The 25,912-nt window shown below is 35.7% G+C and overlaps 1 protein-coding gene across 1 annotated transcript in view; it reads right to left on the minus strand.

The window, feature by feature from the left end:
* Positions 1–9,255: 9,255 nt before the first annotated feature.
* Positions 9,256–25,912, minus strand: part of Snx4 (sorting nexin 4) — a 63,550-nt gene continuing 46,893 nt past the window's right edge. The window contains exons 9-14 of the mRNA XM_077794844.1: positions 24,902–24,967; positions 19,918–20,007; positions 18,195–18,294; positions 15,179–15,324; positions 13,057–13,171; positions 9,256–11,021 (exon numbers count right to left, since the gene is read on the minus strand). Coding sequence (XP_077650970.1) covers positions 10,974–11,021; positions 13,057–13,171; positions 15,179–15,324; positions 18,195–18,294; positions 19,918–20,007; positions 24,902–24,967 — 565 coding nt within the window. The 3' untranslated portion in view covers positions 9,256–10,973. The remainder of the gene's footprint in view (positions 11,022–13,056; positions 13,172–15,178; positions 15,325–18,194; positions 18,295–19,917; positions 20,008–24,901; positions 24,968–25,912) is intronic.

Consider the following 25,912-nt stretch of genomic DNA (forward strand, 5'->3'; position numbering starts at 1 on the left):
TAATTTTTGGGGTAGCTGCCATACTGTTTTCCACAGCAGGTATAAGGTTTTACCTTCCCACCAACAGTGTACTAAGACCACTGAGCTACATCCCAGCCCTATTTTGTATTTTATTTAGAGACAGGATCCCACTGAGTTGCTTAGCACCTTGCTGTTGCTGAGACTGGCTTTGAACTTGCGATCTTTCTGTCTCAGCCTCCCAAACCACTGGGATTACAAGCACCCGGCTCTGTTTTTTTTTTTTTTTTTAATTTCCATTTTTGCTTAAAACTCCCACACAATAGCCATTTATTATCATTCTGGATTCTCTGTATTGACAGGGATGACTGGGTATTTTTTTTCTCTATGTGGTATCTGGCATGTAAGGGTGCCTCTCCACATGTTGTAGTCACCTCTGTCATCTTCAGGCTCCACTCATTGGGACATCCAAGAGAGGTCACTTCCATGGATGATATGCGGTCCTATCATTTTTTGGGAGTTCAGCTGGGGCTGTTGACTAGAGCACCCTATACAGTTCCCCATGTGCAGGCCTAAGCATCTGTATTTTTAGTTTCTACATCTTATGGATGGAAGTATTGAAGGTCTCCTGAGCACTTCTGCCCTTCAGATCTGGAGCAGAAGCTTCAGCAGCCATCATATCGCACATCCTCAGAATCTGTCTTCTTCAGACACTTGGTATGAGCTCAATCACCAGAGGAAGAGCCCTTGGAATGGCCCTACTCTCAAACCATAGCCTGTTTGTTTTTGATAATAGCCATCCTACTGAGTGTGAAATGTATCTCCTTATATATTTTTTAATTTGCATTTGCCTAATGATAATGATGTTTTTTCATGTGTTTATTAGCCATTTGTATATTTTCTTTGGAAAATATTTAAGTTCTTCTTCTTCTTTTTTTAACCACTGAGTCACAACCCCAGCCCTTTTTTATATCTTATTTAGAGATAGGGTCTCACCAAGTTGCTTGGGGCCTCCCTAAATTGCTGAGGCTGGCTTTGAACTTGAATGGATCAAGGAGCTTGATATCAAATCAGAGACATGGCGTCTGATAGAAGAAAAAGTTGGCTACGATCTATATACTGTGGGGTCGGGCTCCAAATTCCTCAATAAGACACCCATAGCACAAGAGTTAATAACTAGAATCAACAATTGGGACTTACTCAAACTAAAAAGTTTTTTCTCAGCAAAAGAAACAATAAGAGAGGTAAACAGGGAGCCTACATCCTGGGAACAAATCTTTATTCCTCACACTTCAGATAGAGCCCTAATATCCAGAGGATACAAAGAACTCAAAAAATTAAACAATAAGAAAACAAATAACCCAATCAACAAGTGGGCCAAGGACCTGAACAGACACTTCTCAGAGGAGGACATACAATCAAACAACAAGTACATGAAAAAATGCTCACCATTTCTAGCAGTCAGAGAAATGCAAATCAAAACCACCCTAAGATACCATCTCACTCCAGTAAGATTGGCAAACAACAACAAGTGCTGGCGAGGATGTGGGGAAAAGGGTACATTTGTACATTGCTGGTGGGACTGCAAATTGGTGCAGCCAATTTGGAAAGCAGTATGGAGATTTCTTGGAAAGCTGGGAATGGAACCACCATTTGACCCAGCTATTCCCCTTCTCGGTCTATTCCCTAAAGACCTAAAAAGAGCATACTACAGGGACACTGCTACATCGATGTTCATAGCAGCACAATTCACAATAGCAAGACTGTGGAACCAACCTAGATGCCCTTCAATAGATGGATAAAAAAAAATGTGGCATTTATACACAATGGAGTATTACTCTGCATTATAAAATGACAAAATCATGGAATTTGCAGGGAAATGGATGGCATTAGAGCAGATTATGCTAAGTGAAGCTAGCCAATCCCTAAAAAACAAATGCCAAATGTCTTCTTTGATATAAGGAGAGTAACTAAGAACAGAGTAGGGAGGAAGAGCATGAGAAGAAGACTAACATTAAACAGGGATGAGAGGTGGGAGGGAAAGGGAGAGAGAAGGGAAATTGCATGGAAATGGAAGGAGACCCTCAGGGTTATACAAAATTACATACAAGAGGAAGTGAGGGGAAAGGGAAAAAAAACAAGGGGGAGAAATGAACTACAGTAGATGGGGTAGAGAGAGAAGAAGGGAGGGGAAGGGAGGTGATGGGGGATAGTAGAGGATAGAAAAGGCAGCAGAATACAACAGACACTAGTATGGCAATATGTAAATCAGTGGATGTGTAACCGATATGATTCTGCAATCTGTATACGGGGTAAAAATGGGAGTTCATAACCCACTTGAATCAAAGTGTGAAATATGATATGTCAAGAACTATGTAATGTTTTGAACAACCAACAATAAAAATTTTAAAAAAATTAAAAAAAATAAAATCTACTAAGCAAATGAGAAAAAAATTTCATAAACTATTTTTTTCTTTTGTTGCTTGTTCCTTTTGTGTCTTATCCAAATCATTGCCAAATCTAAGTCTATAAGGCTCTGCCTAACATTTTCTCCTAAGAGTTTTATAGTTTTAGTCTTACACGTAGATCTTTGAGGCATTTTTTGATCTTTGATCCATTTTTAGTTATTTTTTGCATATGGCGTTACAGAAGCATGTAAAAGTTTCTCTAAAGAGAAACCACAGAATATAGTATAGATATGTAGAGGAAATTCATTATGGGAATTGGCGCCTGTGATTATGAAGGCCAAGAAGTCCCATGGTCTGCATCTGTAAGCTGCCAGAAAGCCAGTGGTGTAATTTAGTCCAATTCTGAAGACCCAAGAAGCGGGTGCTAATCTATTCTGGAAACACCTTCAGAGACACACTCAGAAATAATGTTTTAGTAGCAATCTGGGCATCGCTTAGCCAAGTTGACACATAACATTAACCATCCCCGTGGGGATCCAACTTTTTTCTCTGCATGTGGATATCCAGTTTTTCCAGCACTATTTTTTTTTTTTTTTTTTTTTTTTTTTTTTTTTTTAGAGACTGTGAGCTGCTCTTCATGCTGGGCACATGGTCACACATTGCAGGCAGTGGCACATGCCTGTGATCTCAGCTACTTGGGAGGTTGAAGCAGGAGGATAGCAAGCTGGAAGCCAGCCTCAGAAAGACCCTGCCTCAAAGGGAGAGAAAAAGGCTATCCTCTTCTCATTGCATGGTCTTGCCACCCTTGTGGAAAATCATTTGGTCAAAGATATGAGGGTTTGTTTCTGGGCTCGATTCTGTTCCATGTCTTATAAGATTGTTCTGCCAATATCACATTAGTGTAGCATGTAGCTTTGTAGAAAGGTTTTGTTTGTACTGGGGACTAAAATCAGGGCCTCACACCATTCTAGACAAGTGCTCTACCACTGAGCTACATTCCAGGGTCTCACTGAGTTGCCCAGGCTGTCCTCAAATTTGCAATCCTTCTGCCTCCTCTCTGGAGTGGCTGGGATCACAAGCATGTGCTGCCACCATTGGCTTTGTAGTATTTTGAAATCAGTAAATCTGAGTCCTCCAGTTTTGTTCTTTTCTAAGATTGTTTTGGCTGTGTAGAGTTCCTTGAGATTCTATATGATTTTCAGAAAAGGTTTTTCTATTTCTGCAAAGAATGTCATTAGTTTTTTATAGGGATTGTATTGAATCTGTAGACTGTGCTGGGTAGTGTTGACATCTTAACAATACTAGGATCCCACTGGTATTAATACCTTCAAAATTTGAATTCCATTAATGTCATCAATGAAATCAATCCCCAACATCTAATTAATTATGCTAACTAAATAGCCATAAATTTATTATGCTCAGTAGCAAATATCAGTAGTTGATTTTAGGGGAATGGATAATTTGGTCTTTACCACTCTTAACAAGATTTGCTCATTCCTTTCCTTGTTCTCTTAAAGTTTAGCTCTTCTGGGACACATTATTTTCTTGCTGTTATGGTTTAGAAATCAGGTGTCTCCCACAAGCTCCTGTGTGAGCCAATGTAAGAAAGCTTAGATATTAAATGATTGGGTAATAAGAAGCTTAACCTAACCAGTACATCAATCCCTTAATAGGGATTAACTGAGTAAAAACTGCAGGCAGGTATGGTATGGTTGGAGGAGGTGGGTCATTGGAAGGTGTGTCTTTGGCATATATAATTTGTTCTTGGTGAATGGAGCTCTCTCTGCTTCCTGGTGGTCATGTCCTGAGGTGCTTTCCTCTACCACACTCTTCCACGATGATGTTCTGCCTCAGGCCCCAAAGAATGGAGTCGGTCATCTATGGACTGAGACTCTGAACTGTGAGTGCCAAATAAACTTTTCCTCCTCTAAAATTGTTCTTTTTAGGTCTTTGGGTCACAGCAGTAAAAAAGCTGACTAAAATGTGACTCCTGATAGAATCTTCATTTTATTTCTCTGGACATCACAAACTTGATTGCACAATAATAAAGTATTCTTACAATTACGTCCTTTTAGAGGAAATCTCAACCAATTTCTTTCTGACCTGGAAGTTCAGAAGCAGAGAGTGAGCCAAGCAGCCAAGACAGGGAATGAAATGCTCATGTCCATACTGGTTCACATCAACCTCAGTGGGCTCAAATATTGCCTCTTAGCTTGTGTTAGGGTTCTGAATTTCATGCCTAACACTTGGTTCTCCTGACAAGAAACTGTCATTTTGGAGTCTGAATGTTTTGCTCTATATTTGATAGATTTACCATTAGAACAAACAAAAATATAGTCATAAAAAATTATATATATATATATATATATACACACACACACACACACATATATATAGTAATGTATAGTCATGTACATGTCGGGATTGGGTGGGTAAGGTGTAGGCAATTCCAAATGGTAAGTAATGCCAAATTTATTTATTTATGGTCCAGGGACTGAACCCAAGGGATGTGGCCACTGAGCCATCTTCCTCTGGCTTCCGCTTCTGGCTGCCCTCTGGAACGACTCTTTACCATATCTGGGCATACCTTTCACCTCCTGTGTTGGAATGCCTACTCTCTGTATCTCAGCTCTTCCTGAGTTTTGGTTTACTTTCCTATTTTGGTGAAACACATCCTCTAGTAACTTCTTTTTTTTTTTTTTTTTTGAATTTTAATATTTATTTTTTCTTAGTTCTCGGAGGACACAACATCTTCGTTTGTATGTGGTGCTGAGGATCGAACCCGGGCCGCACGCATGCCAGGCGAGCGCGCTACCGCTTGAGCCACATCCCCAGCCCCTCTAGTAACTTCTTGAGAAAGAGTGCATTGGAAGAGAATTTTTTGAAACTGCATATCTAAAAATATCTTTGTTCTGCCTCATACCTAATTGATAGTTTGGCAGTCAGATTATTCTCTTATGGAAGCTAAGACATTTTGGTGTTAGAAAGCCTGCTGTGGGCGGGGATGTTGCTCAGAGGTACAGCGTTTACCCGGGATATGCAAAGACCTGGTTTAATCTCCAGCTCTGGGCTGATGCTATTCTGAAGGCAATTTTTTGTATTTTAACTTTTTCCTGGAACCTTTACTAGTGTGAAAATTCACAGTAATGTGCACATGATGAAAGAGCGGGAACCTGATCCATCTAATCACTCTGCACAGAGTTTCACCCAACCTCACACTTTGACCCCACACTTATTCCTTCTTGCCAGTATACCTGTTTCCTCCAATTTCTGAGTCTTTCTGGGATTTTCTTGGGAAAACCAGCTTCTCATTAGTATCCTCAGCTTCAGTTGAGTTTCACACTTTGACCCCATACTTATTCCTTCTTGCCAATATACCTGTTTCCTCCAATTTCTGAGTCTTTCTGGGATTTTCTTGGGAAAACCAGCTTCTCATTAGTATCCTCAGCTTCAGGCACGTAAATTTCAGCTCCTACAATTTTGCTGTCAACTAGCAACCATTCATATTTTTATTTTCCAAATTTTTGTGAACACTCCTTTTCCTTTCTTAAATGCTTGACAGAACTCACCAATGAAGCCATCTGGACCTGTAATTTTCTGTGTTGAAAGATTTTTAATAATAAATTTCCTTGTTATATGACTATGAAATTTTCTATTTCATCCTATATAAGTTATTATATTGTATTTCACTGCAGAATTGTCATAGATTTTATGCCAATTCTTTTTTTTTGGCAAAAAAGTGGGGTGCAACCATTATGTGGTTAACCATTTATTTCTCAACTGTCTTGTGTAAGATTAGGATGCATGAATATACATTAAGACTGGATACTCCAAATCAACTCTTTATCATTTCTGCATGACAGTTTAGCAAACATTTTTCTGGTCTGGAAAAAACAAAGTTAAAGATTAGTTGTCATTAATTTGTTCATTACAGTTGAAACACTGCATTTGAGAAAATAAAGTATGGACTTACAAAATTTAATCTTCTCTGTCTAAAGATTCTGTGGCACTATCGTTGGTTTTATTATTTGATGTGCTATACTCAGTGCCACTCACAAGATGTGTTTAATGTGTTTACCTCTAGTATTGCAGTGCTCTATAGAAACCACACAAATCAGCTTTTGGATATATATTGATGTGGCATGCACCGGGAATTCTAGGCTTATGGCTCATAGTGCACGAGAAGACCAACATGCATTCACACACCACTGCTGTGAATATATTGTTGCTGTTCACCTGTTAAGCATTGTGAAGAACAGAACTGCACTATGCAACAATTATATGATGAAAGGTTATAAACCAATTTTTGGACTGAAAAAACAGGGTATGACAATTATGTGGTGGTGATTATTATATGGTGAAATAAAGCAAAGTAAGCTCTGTTTTTTAAGGAACTTGCTGATTTCATCTAATTTATTGGCTTAAAGTTGTTTATAACATTTCCTCATTATCCTTTCAATGTCTTGTAAAAGCTATAATACCGTCTTCTATTTCATTCCTAATATAGGTGATTTGTGCTTTACTATTTCTTTTTTTTTTTTTTTTTTACAGTTTTGTTAGGGGTTTAACTTTACTAACCTCAAAGAACCAACTTTTGGCTTTGTAATACTTGTTAATCAGTTTTCAATATAATTGACTTTTACATTTATCTTGAATATTTCTTCTTACTTAGATTTAAAAATTTTTCTCTGGTTTCTTTTTTTTTCAAATACATAAATATTTTAAGCTACATAATTTAGGAAGCAAATACAATTACTGATTTAGTCTTTTACTTGTTTATTTCTCTGGTTTACTCAACCTTGAAAGAAATTTCTAATTCTTAGGGAAAACTTTCTAGTGTTTCAGTAAATATACCCGTAGAGGAGTATACATAAGAATCTAAAGAATATTATAAGGATCTAAAAAGCCTCATACTCCTGTTACATAACTCTTGATTTTTTTCACTCCATCTCAAACTGGGTTTCATGTGTTTACTCTAAAGATGCTTGTATGTTAAGAACCCTTAGTTCTGGTTTTGAATGCTATGTTGTAATTTACCACTGATTCATTCATCTGTACTCAAGTTTCTGGATGTAAATTTAGGTTAAATATGACTTCAGTTAATTTTTTTTTTAATTTTTAATATTTTATCTTTAGTTGTAGTTGAACACAATACCTTTGTTTCATTTATTTATTTTTATGTGGTGCCGAGGATTGAACCCAGGGCCTCCCATGTGGTACTGCTAAGCCACAACCCCAGCCCATTTTAAAGTTTTAACTATAACATACCAACAGCAACACTAGTACATTGTCTAGATTAAATTCTCCTTTGTTATAAACACACTAATTTTTTTTACTTTTAGTTTTGGTATCGGGGATTGAACTCAGGGTACTCGCCCACAAAGCTACATCCCAGGTCCTATTTTTTATTTTTATTTATTTAGTTTTTAATTAATTAATTTTACAGTAGAATGTATTTTGACATATAGTAAACAAATATTTTTTTTAAAGAGAGGGAGAGAGAGAGAGATACAGAGAGATAATTTTTTTTTTAATATTCATTTTTTAGTTTTCAGCGGACACAACATCTTTGTTTGTATGTGTGCTGAGGATTGAACCCGGGCCGCACGCATGCCAGGCGAGCGCGCTACGGCTTGAGCCACATCCCCAGCCCAACAAATATTTTTTTATTTTGTTATTAGAAACAGGGTCTCATTGAGTTGCTTAGAACTTCATCATTGCTGAGGCTGGCTTTGAACATCACTGGGATTACAGATGTGCATTACCGCGTCCAGTCCCACTTACACTAATTTAATGAGTCTTTTTTTTTTTTTTTTTTTTTTTTTAGTGATTGCTTGTATTTTTATATTTATCTTTGGGGACTAACTCCCTCACTCTTTTAATAATTCATTTCAATTCCTGATTTTTAAATACTATAAAGTATTATTGAAATAGATTATTTTCTTTATACTTATCCTGGATATAAAAAATGGTTTCTATCATAAAATTCCTTCAAGAGTTCTTTTTATTTTTTGGTACTGGAAATTGAACTTAGGGGAACTCGACCACTGAGCCACATCCCTAAACTTTTTTTGTATTTTATTTAGAAAAAGGGTCTCACTGAGTTGCTAAGTGCCCCACTGCTGCTGAGGCTGGCTTTGAACTCGCAATCCTCCTGTCACAGCCTCCCCAGTTGCTGGGATTAGCCAAGAATTCTTTTTAAAGGGGCTGGGATGGTGGCTCAGTGGTAAAGCACTTGCTTAGCATGTGTGAGGCACTGGGTTCCATTCTCAGCACCACATGTAAATAAATAAAAGTCCATCAACAACTGAAAAAAAATTTAAAAATTCTTTTAAAAAAATTCTTTTTAAAGGAACAATATGCTATAAAATTAAACAATGATCAAAACCAACCAAGCATATTCCCAGTTAAATAAATAATCGTGTGTGTGTGTGTGTGTGTGTGTGTGTGTGTATTAGAGAAGACAAAATATTCTGTTATTTTGTTTTTGAGATGGGGCCTTGCTATATTGCTCAGGCTGGTCTCCAACTCCTGGGCTCAAGCAATCCTCCTGCCTTAGCCTCTAGAGTAGCTAAGGCTATACAGGTGTATGCCTCTGTACTCAGCTCTAATTTATCTTTTAAAAATATAGGTCTGGGCTGGGGATGTGGCTCAAGCGGTAGCACGCTCGCCTGGCATGCGTGCAGCCCGGGTTCGATCCTCAGCACCACACACCAACCAAGATGTTGTGTCCGCCGAGAACTAAAAAATAAATATTAAAAATTCTCTCTCTCTAAAAAATATATATATATATATATATATATATATATATATATATATATATATATATGTGTGTGTCAAATCAGGTCTGCTAACAGAAAAAAATCTAATACACTTTATGTTTAGTCTTAAGTTAGTTAGAAATGCTTTTTGCAGGGTTAGGTATTAAACCCAGACTTGTTTATGCTAGGAAAATAATGTACTACTGAGTTACATCCCTAGGTCCAGGCTTTTGATTTTTAAATGCCAAGTGGGAAGGTATGTCATTTCACTAGTCAAGAGATGATACAATTCAGTGGATTCAAAAGTATATACCTGCAGATGACGTTTGCTTCTACCAATTTTATTTAAAAAAGAGAAGTAAGCTGGGCATGATAGTATAAATTTGTAATCCCAGAGTCTCAAGGAGGCTGAGGCAGGAGGATTTAAAGTTTGAAGCAACTTAGCTGAGACCCTGTCTCAAAACAAAAAATAAAAAAGGTTGAATTTTGGGATGCTTTACACACTAATTATGTAAAGCATCCCAAAATTCAATCTCCAGTACTGAGGAGGAAAAAAAAAATTTAAAAATCAGATCTCATCACAGGATTTTTTTTTTTTTAAACAGCATTTGGGTATAAAACACATTTATACAATTAAACACTTTAAAGTATAACATGGCATATTATTTCCACAGATCATCACATATTAATGTACATGGATCATCTTTTTAAAATAACAAACAAAAAAACCTCTGAAACTCAGCACAATACTTCATTTATTTATTATATAAGTTTGGCAAACAGCACAAAAATCCAGCAACATTTTAAACATGTAAAAAAGTCAAATGTTGAATGGTATGGGAATTTTTTAAAACATCATTAGAAATAATGAGTACACATTTAAGATTCTGCAAAGCTACGAAAATGAGGGTGCTTGGCCTCTGAACATATACCACAAAACATACATAAAAAAAGCAATATAATTTATCTTTACAAAAATTATAGCCAAGCAATAGAAATGAAGGCTGTTAATGATAAAGGTATGAGCTCATGTGTTGACCACATTTATCTTATACATGGAAATGCTACATCTTGTACCCTGAAATGCCATGTGCAGAGAGCCAAGCAAAGGAAATTGGGCTCATGACTGAGGTTAAGAATTGTTGAGAATACTACTACTCAATTAAAATTTTCTATATAGCAATTCCTGGACCAAAAGAATGTATTCCATTCTATATCTGAGAAGTTGAGACTTATTTGTTGGCAGTATAAAATTTCTGACCAGTATCAAAATTCTGGTAAAACACAAACTGAAGGCATTTTCTAGTGTATGATGTGTTACAGGGGCATCAACAAATGTGGAAGAAAAACCTAGATTTCACAATAAATTTCTGCTGAGCTTTGTCAAACCAAACAGCTCAACTATAAGGCAAGAGAAAATGCCCCCTTATGACAGGTTAGTGGGTTTCACCAAGTAAATATAGGAATCCAATCTTAGGAAAAGAACTTCCTGCATGAACAGATCTGAAAGAGTTGGCATTGAAAGGAACGTCTAGAAATTAACTAACGCCTTAACGTTCAATCATTGGTTCAGAAGCCTGATGAATAATCTGTTGGTATATATTATTAAATTAACTTTTTTTGGAATCAGCACCAGTCCCCAAAACCTCAAATTATAATATTTAATCTTGATTAAAATACATCATTTTTGTGCTATAGGAACACAACTATAATCAGTTAAAATAAAGCTGAACTGATTCAACTTATTGTATATTTTTAAGTATACAGGGTAGCAACTTAAATTTCTTTTATTTACTTGTGCTTTGTTTTGGGGCACTTTGATTGAAGAAAAAGTCATTTCATAGGATTACATCTTGCTAAAGCATTCCTTAGCATTGGTCCAAACTTGAATTCCCTTAAAAAAAAAAAAAAAAGTATCTTTAAAAATGTGATTCTGGAAAGATTCTAAAATCCCACATATTTGGTTTAGTGCATACTAAGTTTTGCTTTTTTAAGTTAACTAACAAGTCCAGTAAATAGCTAACATAAGGAAATATCTAATGATTCTGAAAATGTAAGAGAATCTCTTAAATGAGCTTATCTCCAAAATAGAAAAAGAACTTCTGTAACTTGTAAACTGAGTTTTCAAGGTTCAACCATAAACTCTTACTCATGTCATGTTCTTATTGTTTCTACTAGTAAACCTAACAAGTTTTCTGGCAGTTTTATTCAAAGTAATATTTAAACAAAATTTTTATTGACAAAACTAATTTTTATAATTAAATAATTTAATGATTAAGTTAATTATTGTCTAAAAACTGATTATGTTCTAAATTATGAAATCCCTCTCATGGTTCTGGTACACTACTTAACACAAAGTTATAGATAATCCAAATATGCCTTAACAAAAAAAACATGGTTATAAAGATATAATAGTAAAACCTAACCAAGAGATAAAAACAAAGGAAATTTTTTCAATAAGATATCCTACAATAATTGATTTATGAGAGAGGAATGTTTTCTTCAATACTTAAGCATTAAAGTATATCAATATTCATCAAGGCTTCAAACAATAGAAAAAAATTTTAGTTTCATTCCTCCTTAATGGGATACAAAAGGCAGATAAATAAAAACAAAACATCTTTAAAATGTCTCAGATTGGCTGGATAAGTAACTAGATATAATAGCATTCACTGTTAGAATAAGATAGATCTCATGTACTGTCAAAGTTAGATGTCCATCAGACATCAAATGAAAGAGAAAAACTATACACTAATGTATATAATACAATCCTGTTTTTGTGTATATTTTCTAAATAATTGTATATATATCCAAAAATATCTGGAAGAATACACATAAAGGGATTTGGGGGAGGTAGAGGAGAATTTTTACTTAACATGCTTCTGAATTATTTGACATTTTTGCAATGGGCATGTGTTATTTTTATAATAATTAATTTTAAAACTCTATAAACTGAAAAATTGTTTTTTAAAGGCTTTAGCCTACTTCATTCAATAAACTGGACAGATTGCTAATGAAAAGATAGACCAAAAAACACTTAGAAGTTCTATTTACTTTTAAAATACTTCATTCAGTTTTTATTTCAGTTTATTACTACGACTCAGTCACCTGATTATATTCAAGTAACACTTGGATTATATTCAATTAACACTTTGAATAGCTGAAATTATAATGATGATGATATATATATATATATATATATATATATATATATATATATATATACCCAAGTAAAATATATAAAATACAGACACTGATATTTATCCAAGAAAAATTGATGTTGATCTTGACTTGTGGCACTTAATTCTAAACAAAAGGACATTATCCATTTTCATATATAAAAATCTATTCTACTTAGGCAAGGAAATAAAACATGAGCCAGGCAAAGTGGCACACACCTGTCATCTCAGTGGCTTGGGAAGCTGAGGCAGGAGGATTGTGAGTTCAAAGCCAGCCTCAGCAAAAAATGAAACACTAAGCAACTCAGCAAGACCCTGTCTCTAAATAAAATACAAAATAGGGGTGGGGATGTGGCTCAGTGGTTGAGTGCCTCTGAGTTCAATCCCTGGTACCCAAACAAAGAATAAAACAGAAAACATCCCTTCTTTTTTTTCTTTTGATATTATTATTAGGAATGATATTTTACTGCACTGTCAAGAACATCATATAATCAAAGTTATACTGTCAGTACATATTTTCAGATACAAGTTATAAATGGGGGATATAGATTTGAGAGTTTATTTATAAAGTGGAAACACAATAACTGACCTTTTTAATTACAATCCTTCTTCAAAATTAAGTAGAGAAAATAGGAAAAGTTTTAGAAAGGAAGAATGAAAAAAATATTTTTGGGGGCCAAACAAGAGAATTTATAGAAATGTGTAAGCACTTGTGAACGTAGCCATTATTTTTGCAGAACTCAAACCTACCTTTTTACACATGCTGATCTGCATGACAGCATAACTTATGAGGGCCTCCTTTAGGTCACGGTTCTTTTGTTCTTTGAATCGTTCAATATCAGTCCACGCATTTTTCACAAATTCTCTGAAATAAAAGATAAAATTATTAGTATTCTTATTTAAATTAAATAGACATGGGATGGGATGTAGCTCAGTGATAGAGCACTTAACTGGTATACACAAAGCACTGTGTTCCATCTCCAGCACCACACGGAAAAAATAATAATAAAATAAATAGACTGTACACTATAAATTCAACTAACCATTCTCTTCAGAGATGGTTTTTAATTGGCTACATCAAAACCAAAGTTATTGCTTGTATAAGACAGTTCTATTTTTCCTTTTCCTATAAATTACAGTGAGGGAAAAAGTCAAAGATATAACTCATCTACATTCTAATAACTACATTTTGTTCACAAATTATTCCTTTAAAACAGATGTAGGGGCTGGGGTTGTGGCTCAGTGGTAGAGCGCTTGCCTAGCATGCTCGAGGCCCTGGGTTTGATCCTCAACACCACATAAAAATAAATAAACAAAATAAAGGTATTGTGTAAAAAAACAAAAAACAAAAAAACAGATGTAGATTGGCTCCCTGAATCAGCTCACAAGTCCTACAGATGCCACAATGAAGTGCCTTCCTGGGTTCACTGGAAAAAATACACCTTTTTTTTTCTTCCACTAGGGACTAAACCTAGGGCATATTCATGCATGCTAGCCAAGAGCTTTACCACTGAGCTCCATCTGTAGTCCCACCACACATACTTTATTTTTGAGGCAGGGTCTCAATAAGTTGCCCAGGCTAGCCTTGAATTTGAAATCTTTCTGGCTCAGCCTCCTAAGTACTGGTATTACAAGTGTGTGCCACAGTGCTTGGCAAACATAGGCTCTTGACAAGATGGATTATGAATCACATTCAGCATGTACATGGTTTAAATAACGTCTAGGGTTTTAAAAATTCTAACTGCACAGCCAGGTGCAGTGTCACACGCCTATAATCCCAGTGGCTTGGGAGGGCAGAAGTAGGAGGATTCCAAGTTCAAAGCCAGCCATCGCAACTTAGCTAAGCTTAGGTAACTGAGTGAGACCCTGTCTCAAAATAAAAAGGGCTATGGGGCTGGGGTTGTGGCTCAAAGGTAGAGTGCTCACCTAGCATGCATGAAGCATTGGGTTTGATCCTCAGCACCACATAAAAATAAAATAAAAGATATGTAAATAAAAAGGGCTAGGGGTGTGGCTCAGTAGTTAAGCACCCCAAGTTCAATCCCCAGTACCAAAAAATAAAAATAGTGCTGGGTACAGAGGTACACAGCTACTATCCAAGCTATGTGGCCTAGGGGTTCATGACCATTTGGGCAACACAGTGAGACCCTGTTTGAAAAAAATTTTTAAATGCTCATAGGCACTTTCCTTTTCAATTCATGAAAGTTCACTTTGACTTATTTGGTGTAAGCCAATAATACACTCTCGGTCTGCCTTCGTACATTTTACTGACTGACTGTCAGATGAAAACAATAAAGAAAATGAACTAAACAGTGATAGCAGACCTGAGAACGGAATTTCTAGAAATATTTACAGATTAATTACATGTCAAGCACTATGTAAGGAATTGAAGAACGAAAAAATGTAAGACACAGTCCTTAACTTTGAAGTTATCCAGGGAGAGCTACACAGAACAACCAACCACCCAACACAGAACTGCCATACTTCAGTGTCAGGAATCAAGTGCTAAGATCACCTGAGAAGATAAGGGAAGGCTTCACAGTGAAATAACCCTTAAGCTGGGTACTGAAGATGATCAGGCTTTTTGCTAAATGGGGCAAGAGGGCAGAGAGAATGTGCCAAGAATAGAAATTAGGAAGTCTACAAAAGTAATATTATGAACTTGAAACCCCATGTTTTCTTCCTTTTCCCCCCACACTAATATAAATGTTTCTATAACATGATTTTTTTGATAACTTAAATTTCTTAGAAATGTAATGACTACATTTTAGAGGAACAGGCTAAATCCAGAGGGGTCAATGAAGCTGGGAAATATTATTAAATAAATAAATAATCCAATGGTAGTCCAGGTTGAACTTCTCAGAATTTTTACCTGCCTTCCAAATTTTTAGACTTTAGCTGTTGTTCTCCTTCATTTATTTGTTCTTCTAACACCTTGATTCTGGCTTCTCTTTGCTCTGGAGTTTCTTGACCAAAGAGCTTGGTAGTCATTCCCTTCAAAGAGAATGTCCTCACAGTCTAAAAGAAAATAGAAACCGAAGAATAGACAGTATGATATATATACCTGGTGGAATATTATTTAGCCTTAAAAAGGAAGGAAACTATCACATGTGCTACAACACAAATGAGCCTATAGAACATTATGCTAAGTGAAATATGCCAGTCAAAGACAAATACTACGGGGCTGGGGTTGTGGCTCAGTGGCAGAGTGCTTGCCTAGTATGTGTGAGGCTCTGGGTTCAATCCTTAGCACTGCATATGAAAATAAATAAAATAAAGGCATGATGTCCATCCACAACTACAAAAAATAAAAGACAAATACTATATAATTCCACTTAATTGATGTATCTAGAGTAGTCAAAATTATAGTCAAAGAAAGCAAATGTGGTTTCCAGGAATTACAGAGAAGTAGAAGAGGAGTTGTTTAATGGGAACAGAGTTTTGCAAAATGAAAAGACCTCTAGAGATGGGTTTGCACAACAATACGAAAATATTTAGTACTACTAAACTATACACTTTAAAAATGGTTAAGAATGATAAACTTGGGGCTGTGGTTATAGCTCAGTGGTAGAGCGCTTGCCTAGCATGTATGAGGCACTGGGTTTGATCCTTAGCACCACATAAAAATAAATAAAATAAAGGAATTGTGTCTATCTACAACTAAAAATGCATATAAAAATGGTAAATTTTATGTTATGTATATTTCATAGCTCTCCACTCTCAGAAATAAAAAATATTGGCCATTTCTCCCTACTACATTCGATAGAAGCACCATAATCTTTATAACCACAGGACTCCTAATATGATTTCTAATACTGGAATAATAAAGAAATGTCAAAAAGGAGGAAATTAGTGGCACAGATCTGTAACTCCAGCTACTTAGGAGGCTGAGGCAAGAGGATTCCAAGTTCAAGGTCAGCCTGAGACTTGGCAAAACCCTCTCAAAAGAAAAAATAAAATTAAAAAGGGATACTCAGTGGTAAAGTGCCTAGCATGCACAGATCCTGGGTTCCATCCCCAGTACCACAGAAAATAAAAGATTACTCTGACAAAAATAAAACAAAACAAACAACAACAAAACAGATAAAATTCAACAAGCAACTATGGAAATAAACCAAACTAAAGAATGTATTTAAAATCTGCATATCTCACCCTGAAACTTAAGAATCTATTACTAGAACAAGATGCCTAAACCCAAGCATTACAGGGCAACCTTAAGCTTTGCTGTTTTATTATTTCCTTACTCACTGGAGTTTGTTAATGAAAGCACTTCCCGTTACATGAAGTAACAGAGAACCATGCTTACTGAAAATGTCTTGGGACTTCCTATGAGTTCAGGAATAAATCAAAGACCTAATCTAATGGCTTATGGTCAGAGATCTTTTCCTACACATATGTATTACTTTTCATAGATGTAGCAAGTGAATAATCTATGTGAAAACCACTTTTAAAACTAAAGTACTAGGGGCTGGGGATGTGGCTCAAGTGGTAGTGCGCTTGCCCAACATGCATGGGGCACTGGGTTTGATTCTCAGCACCACATAGAAACAAAATAAAGATATTGTGTTCTCCTAAAAAATAAATATTAAAAAAAAACCACTCAAGTACTAGTTAACCATGAAGTGAATGAGAAAACAGTGGCACTATCATTGCTTCACAAATACTTCCAAAATGTGTCTCTCTTCATAGCAGCTAATGTATTTCAGTGAAGTAGCTGAACAGTACAGAGCTGATTATAAAAATGACCTAAGTATATGCAATTCGATATTGGGCCAGGTGTGGTGGCACATATCTGTAATCCCAGCAACTCAGGAGGACTGAAAGTTGAAGGTCAGCTTTAACAACTTAAGGAGACCCTGTCTCAAAACAAAAAATAAAAAGGGCTGAGGATGTAGGTTAGTGAAAGAGTGCCCTGGGTTCAATTCCCAGTTTAAAAACAAAACACACACACACACACACACACACACACACACACACACACACACAGAGAGAAAAAGGAAAAAGATACAACATTTTCTTTATAAGTATGCACTGTAAGCATTAAAGAATAAAGTACACAAAAAGCTCCTTGTTAGGAGAGATAAATTGATTCTAATTGGGTAAAATTTTTCAAAGTAAAATAAAACTTCTATAAAATACCTTTCCAAATTAAATTAAACCTGACCAATCCCCCCACCCCTGCTCTTTTTTGGTACCAGGGATTGAATCCAGGGGTGCTTTACCTCTGAACCACATCCCCAGCCCTTTTTATACTTTATTTAGAGACAGGGTCTGGCTGAGATACTTAGGGCCTCAATAAGTTGATGAGGTTGGCTTTGAACTTGTGATCCACCTGCTTCAGTCTCAAAAGCTGCTGGGATTACAGGTGTGTGCCACCATACCAGGCCTGACAAATTCTTATAATATCATACAGAACATGTTTTTTTTATTGGGGGGGGGTGTACCAGGGATTGAACTCAGGCACTTGACTACAGAGCCACACCCTAACCCCTATTTTGTAATTTTATTTTTTTTTTTTTGATAGAGAATCGAACTCAGGGGCACTCGGCCACTGAGCCACATCCCCAGCCCTATTTTGAATCTTTATTTAGAGACAGGGCAACTTTATTTAGAGACAAGTAACTCACTGAGTTGCTTAGTGCCTCACCTTACAGAGATTGGCTTTGAACTTGTAATCCTCCTGTCTCAGACTCCCAAGACGCTGGGATCACAGGCGTGCACCACCGCACGGAGCCTGATATCTTCTTATATCAAGAAAACTAAATAATTAATACAGTTGCTTACAAATTATTCTGTAAAAGGTACAAGCATACTGTGTATTATAACTGTAGCTGATTCCTCATGAGCCTTGCTACAATAATATCAAAGACCTAAAGAAAAATACTCACCCCAGTTGCAAGTTCTTCACACTGCTGCTTCTTGGAAGCTAGATCCTGGGCAGCCATCTCCAGGTCATACTGCATAAGTTCATGTTTCCTGCACACAGCCCTGGGGATGAAAATAGTGCTGCCATTTAACTTTTTCTGGCTTCTCCTTTAACATGTTAAGAAATTTTTTTTTTTAGGAGTACAGGGAAGCATTCACAATTCCTTACTAGTTCTGACATTTACTAGAGGAAGAGAGAGAGTGAGAGAGAAAGGGATTCTAATACAGAAATGAACAACACCAAAATGTCAAGAATCCTTTTTCACCCACTCCTACTATCCAGGCACAACTCATGTACAGCCTTCTAGAATTTCTTTTTTTTGGTACCAGGGATTAAACCCACAGGTGATTAACCACTGAGTCACACCCCCAGCCCTTTTTTGTATTTTATTTAGAGATGGGGTCTCGCTGAGTTGCGGAGGGTCTCTCTAAATTGCTGAGGCTGGCTTAGAACTTGAGATCCTCCTGCCTCAGCCTCTTGAGCTGCTGGGATTATAGGGGTGCGCCATCATGCCTGGCTTCCTTCTAGAATTTAGATAGGCATTTACAAAGTTCACACATTCCAAATGTTTCTACAACTTTTCTCACTTATATATGCCATGTCAATATACATTAATCATTATATTTAGGAACTGCACAGAATCCACTGTATTCAGCAACTTTCTTTTCCTTGGTGATTTGAAGATACTTTGGTGAAACTGACTGCTACTGAAATCATTAAAGGAAAAAAGCTAACAATGTGCAAGTGTTTTAAACACCAATTACTTAACAGTTATACTACTTTTTTGTTTTCCTAACAGAATTCTTATATTGCTTTTTTGCAATAGGGAAACTGATCAAAAGTCACCTCTTCCAGAAAAATGATTAATTTCCCTAAACTGAATAGAAAAAAAAATACAGTAATTAAAAAAAATCAAATAGGATTATCTAGCAGAGAATTCTGTTGGTTCCAAAGAAAATACCATAAAAACATGAGCTGGGGTTGTGGCTCAGCAGTAGAGCACCCGCCTGGCATGTTCGAGGCCCTGGTTCAATCCTCAACACCATAAACAAACAAACAAACAAACAAATAAAATAAAGGTTATTGTGTCAACTACAACTAAAAAATATTTTTAAAAAATACCATAAAAACAGAAGCAATGTCCTTGATATTAAAAAGTTTTAAAAGCTACTAAGCTAAGGGATACAAGTATGAGAAAAAAATGCAGAATAAAAATGGCAATATACAACCCAGTGACAGTGCCACACAATACTCCATCTGTATTTTGCTCCCAATCTTCAAATTGGAGAAAGTAGAAAAAACAAATACCTAGATGAACATGCCTGAGACTGGCAGGTTTTATCGCTACGCTGTTTCAAGGTCAGGCCTTCTCTTATAATTTTACACCTAGCATTCTGCAACACAGAAAATACAATAAGAACTCATTCACTATCTGAGGGAATGAATTTATTCATTTATTTATTTATTTTAATTGTAGATGGACACAATACCTTTCTTTTTATGTGGTGCTGAGGATCAAACACCATGCCTCACACGTGACAGGCAAGCATTCCACCACTGACCTACAGCCCCAGTCCAAATTAATTCATTTAAAAAGCACCTTACTATCTGTATTCTACACAAACACAATGAGAGTGTGAGGATCAATCACAGGACTGCATCTGGAACTTTCATTAATTACTCACCGTAGTGCTTCTGCATAAAAAAGGTACTCCTTTAACTGATCTGCATAATGTTCTTCATCTTCCAAAATATCATCAATAGAAGATGCATACCTGTTTTTAAAAACACTGCATTAAACGAGTAATTTTCACTGGGACACAAGCATTAACGTTCTAAAAAAGTGTTTTTCAAAGTATGATCCACAGACCACTGACTACCTGTCAGTGACAAATTAGGAAAAGTGAAAATTATCATTTAGAAACATTAATGGCAATTTGTAATTGGTATGCTAATTTTATTGAATTTTGCCGAACTGCAAAGACTTAGAAATAAAACAAACAAATAAAAAATAGTCCTTCTTACAAAGAAAACCTGATCTACTGGAATCTTGTTTTTTTTTTTTTTTTTTTTTAATTTTTAAATCTTTTTTAGTTGTTGATGGACCTTTATTTATTTATTTGCATGTGGTGCTGAGAATCGAACCTAGTGCCTCACACATGCTAGGCAAGTGCTCTATCACTGAGCTAAAACTCCAGCCCCTCTATTGGAATCTTTTGTTCAAAGAGATTATAAAATGGCTATAAAATCCATAAAAAGTATGATTTGGTATAATTGGTACACACGTTTTTGGTTGCAACTATTTATAGTAATACCAAAAAGCTACAAGGGGAAAAAGTAAATGAAAATAATAGAAATTGGGGCTGGGGCTTATTTCTGATCTCTTAATAACAATTTATAATTAAAATTTTATCAGGGGCTGGGGATGTGGCTCAAGTGGTAGCGCGCTCGCCTAGCGTGCGTGCGGCCCGGGTTCGATCCTCAGCACCACATACAAATGAAGATGTTGTGTCTGCCAAGAACTAAGAAAAAAAAAATAAATATTAAAAAAAAAATTCTCTCTCTCTCTGTCCCCCTCTCTCTCTCTTAAAAAAAAAAAATTATCAAAGTAATGTCTCACCTATTGTTTTTATTTCTGATTACACTGTAAATTCTGTAAACAAAAGGGCTATGTGTATATAGTGCTTCTTTGTCATTATAAGAGGCATCTTTCGAATTAATTCTAATCCCTTAGCATGAAAATAAAAAGTACATATAGTTTATGCTTCCAGGCCTAGTTCAGCTATACAAATAAACCACGTTTACCAAAGTTGTAAAACAAAATCAAACTATGTTCAAGTTCATTCGAAAAGCAACATATTTGGGGGGCTTATAAAAGCAGGTAACATATATATTATGTAATTACAAACCTGTATCTACTATTGTGAGGAATTTTACCTATGTAACTGACAAAGTCTTAATAACTACTGTTAAGAGCAAGAGAATCTTAGGGGCTAGCGCCCTGGGTTTGATCCCCAGCAGAAGCAAAAAAGAGGAGCACTTGAAGAATTTAAATAAATAAATAAATAATTAATTAAGAAGAGGAAAATCTGGCTTTAGTTCATAAATCTAAATCTATGCTTTTAGAAGAATTAATGTTAAGAAATGAACAAAAAAAGGGGACCCATAGGGCTGAGGGCTTGAAGATTAAAATTATAATGTAGGGATAGTAAAGACTTTAAGATATCTATACTGAGAATAATTTTTTTTTTTTTAAACAGAGAGTGAGAGAGGAGAGAGAGAGAGAATTTTTTTAATATTTATTTTTTTAGTTCTCGGCGGACACAACATCTTTGTTGGTATGTGGTGCTGAGGATCGAACCCGGGCCACACGCATGCCAGGCGAGCGAGCTACCGCTTGAGCCACATCCCCAGCCCTGAGAATTTTTAACATGTCAATAAATGATCCTGAATTCTTGCAAATACTGAAATGCTAAATTAACAGAATGCAGGAAAGCTTATGAAAAAAATAGTCAGTAAGCTTGAATATGGCCCAGAGGAAAGCCCTATTTATATAAATTTTTTTTTGCCTCCACCATAGCTTTAAGATAGAAATGACTAAAACTATATGTAACTACAGTGTACAATGTGATGTTCTGATATAAGTTACACACTGTGCCAGGATTAATTCAAGCTAATTAACATAGCAGTCACCTGATAACACTTTTTTGTTTGAAAAAATTTAAGATCTATTTTTTGTCTTTTTTTTTTTTTTTTTTTTTTTACTGAGTTGTAGGAGTTCTTTAATATATTATGGTTAGAAATGCTTCTTCTCCATCTATGGTTTGCCTCTTCATTATCTTTTTTTTCCTACCTCCTGCAGTACTACTGAGCTACACTCCTGGCTCTTTTCTTAATTAAAAAGAATTTTTTTGTATTTGTAGATGGACAGCATGTCTTTATCTTTTTATTTTTATGTGGTGCTAAGGATCAACCCCGGTGCCTCTCACATGCCAGGCAAGCGCTCTGCCACTGGGCTATGGCCCCAGCCCACGCTGGGCTCTTTTACTTTTTATTTTGAGACAGGGTCTGGCTAAATTACTCAGGCTAATCTCCTACTAATCCTCCTCCTTGGTGGCCTGAGTCCTTGGAATTAAAGGCATGCACTGTTGACTCCAGCCCTTTGTAACAAATTGTAAATCTAGAGTTCAGTGGCATTAAATCCTTTCACATTGTTGTGCAACCATCACTATCAAGTATTCTGAACTTTTCATCTGTCCAACTGAAATTGTACTCCACTTAACATTCACTCCCCACTCTTTTTTCCTTCCCCAAATGGTCTTCCTTCCCACCCCCCCGTATTGGGGACTGAGGGGACCCAAGGCCTTCCTAGCTGAGCTATATCCATAGGCCTTTTTATTTTATTTTCAGGTCTCACTAAGATGCTGAGGCTGGCCTTAAACTTGTGATCCTCCCGCTTCAGTCTACTGAGTAGCAGGGATTACAGCATGTACTACTGAGCCCAGTTTGATATCTCTTTTGGTAAGCAGTAATTTCAAATTTTCATAAAGCCTAATTTAACATTAATTTTTTTTCTTTTAATTTTTTTCTTTTAATGTGGCAACAAGATTCTCCAATATTTTCAACTAAAACCTAGAATTTTGATTTTTAAACTTATATATATATAATCCAAATTTAATTAATTTTTTGTATAAAATGTGATATATGTTTCAAGGTTCATGTTTCCCCACATAGATATCCAGTTTTTCTAGCATCATTATGTTGAAATGGTATATAGAAGTGTGGATCTAGGTATATAGTTCAGTGGTAGAGTGTTTGCCTAGCATGTGTGAAGCTCTGAGTTCCATCATCAGCACCAAAAAAAAATAAATTAAAAAAAATTATTTCTGGAGTCAGTTGTGTTCCATTGCTCTGTTTATGCCAATACCCTACAACATAGCTTTATAGTAAATCTTAAAAATAGGTAATATATTCTAGTTTTTTTCTTTGTCAAAATTGTTTTGACTATTCTAGGTCCATAGAATTTCCATAGAAAAGTCACTGAAATTTTGACTAGGACCACAATTTGGGGAGAATGGATGTGTTAATCCATGAACATGATTATTTAGGTCTTCTTTAAGTTCTTCAGGCAATGTTTTATGTTCAGTGTAGAGGTCTTCCAACATTTTTCATTACATCAATCAATAAGTATTATGTTTTGATGCTATTATAAACCATATAGTTTTAAAACTTTTATTTTCTAATTGTGGTACCAGGGATTAAAACCAGGGGTGTTCTACAATGGAGCTATATACCCAGCACCCACTTTTTAAAAATTATTCTTTTGAGACAGAGTCTCACTAAATTGCTGAATCCTGTCTTAAACTGAAATCCTCCTGCCTCAGCCTCTGGAGTTACTGGGATTACAGGTATGTACCACAGCGCCTGGCAAAACTATTGATTCTGATATATTAATCTGATATCCTCACCTATTAAAATTCAGTTTTTAGTTCCATAGGTTTTTGGTTGATCTATTGTGATTTTCTAAGTAATCAATCTTATTGTCTGTGAACAAAGAAATTTTACTTTTTCCCAATATTTATGCTTTTTACTTAATTTTCTTGCCTCAATTCACTGAGTAGAACCTGCAGGAAAATGTCTATTAGGAATGGTGAGCACAGGGATACCTTGTTCTTGACCTTAGGAGAAAACGTCAGTATTTCACTCTTATTAATTTATTTATTTTGAGATAGGGTATCTCTATGTTGCCCACACTAGTTTCAAACTCCTAGACTCAAGTGATCTTTCCATTTCAGCCTCCCAAGTAGCTAGAACTATACCTAAGTACCACTGTGCCCACCTAAGTATAACACTAGACATGAATTTCAGACAGAAGAAATTCCCTTTTATTTCAAGTTTGATGAGAATTTTTATTATAAATGAGTGTTGAAATTTGTCAAATAAATATTTCTACATATATCAAAATGAGTATGCAGGTTTTTATCTTTATTCCTTTAATATATGAATGAGACTAATTTTTTTTTTTTGGCAGGGGTTGGGGAGAGACCAGGGATTGAACTCAGGGGCACTCAACCACTGAGCCACATCCCCAGCTCTTTTTTTAAAGACAGGGTCTCACTGAGTTGCTTAGTGCCTTGCTGTTGCTGAGGCTGGCTTTGAACCGGCAATCCTCCTGCCTCAGCCTCCTGTGCCACTGGAATTACAGGTATGCACCACCATGCCTAGCAAGACTAATTTTTTTTTTAATATTTATTTTTTAGGTGTAGATGGACACAACACAATGCCTTTATTTTTTTATGTGGTGCTGAGGATTGAACCCGGGTCCTGCTCATGCTTGGCAAGCGTTCTACCGCTGAGCCACAATCCAAGCCCATTTTTAAAAAAATTTTTTTTTAAGTTGTTGATGGACATTTATTTTATTCACTTATTTATATGTGGTGCTGAGAATAGAACCCAGTTTCTCACACATGCAAGATAAGTGTTTTACCACTGAGCTACAACCCCAGCCCCGCAAGACTAATTTTTAAATATTAAACTAACTGTGCATTTGAGATTAAGTCAGCATAATATAAATTCCAGTAAACCTGATAAAAACAGAAGCCTAGAAGTCACTAACACTCCCCCACTCAAGTTCACCTCAGGTTTATGTTAAGTTTTCTAGGTACTCACACATCCATATGATGACCAGCACTCTGTAGCCCATCACCCATTTCTTTTTCTATGGCACTCCATTCACTGGAAGAAAGATAAAACCAGAAGCATCATGAACTAGAGATATGGAATATTATTAAATGGAATCCTTTACAAGATTCTTTTCTAGCTAGCTTTGACATACTTTATATTATCCATATTTGGATTTATTTTCTGTGACTCAAATATGCTGTTTTCCCCTTAAGTTTAATAATTAACTGTAAGTGAAGGTTTCAGAGTTGGTATCTGCTGCTTAAAGCAAGGTAAGTAACATACAAAACAGCTTATACTTATAGGTAACATTCTTTAATCCTAAAGATTTAAATCAATTGAGGAGTTTTTAAAAAAATGGGGTGCTACTTTTAACTACTTAATCATCATCTCTGGGACATGTGTAGTTTCTTTTTTTTAGTTGTAGATGGACACAATACCTTTGTTTATTTTTATGTGGTGCTGGGGATCGAATTCAGTGCCTCAAACACGCTAGGCAAGCACTCTACCACTGAACCAAAATCTTGGCCCAATGTGTATTTTTAAATGCTCACTGGATGATTCTGATGAACATGACATTGTTCTATAGCTAATAAAAAAAAAAAAAGTACTGTACAGAAACATTAGGTGCACAGTAAAACTTTAGTAATAATTTGCATGTTGCATGAGAAGAAACACTGATCATTTTATTATTATTTCTGTGAAATATTTCTCAGAAAAAATTCTTGTTATGAAACTTATATGTGCATATTATAGTAAACTAGAAAAACAAACCTATAACCCCAAATACAGGTTAAGCATCTTTAATCTAAAAATCTAAAATGAAGGGGAGGAAGAGAAATAAATAAATAAAAATCGGAAACACTCTAACATTTGAAACTTCCAGAATGCTAACATGATGAAGCAAATGGAAAACTATATACATAACTTCATGTGGTAGGTCACAGTCAAAACACAGGTGTACTAAAAATATGGCATGATACTACCTTTAGACCATAT

The sequence above is a fragment of the Urocitellus parryii genome, chromosome 2 (genome assembly GCF_045843805.1).
Source record: "Urocitellus parryii isolate mUroPar1 chromosome 2, mUroPar1.hap1, whole genome shotgun sequence".
In the NCBI taxonomy this organism is placed as follows: domain Eukaryota; kingdom Metazoa; phylum Chordata; class Mammalia; order Rodentia; family Sciuridae; genus Urocitellus; species Urocitellus parryii.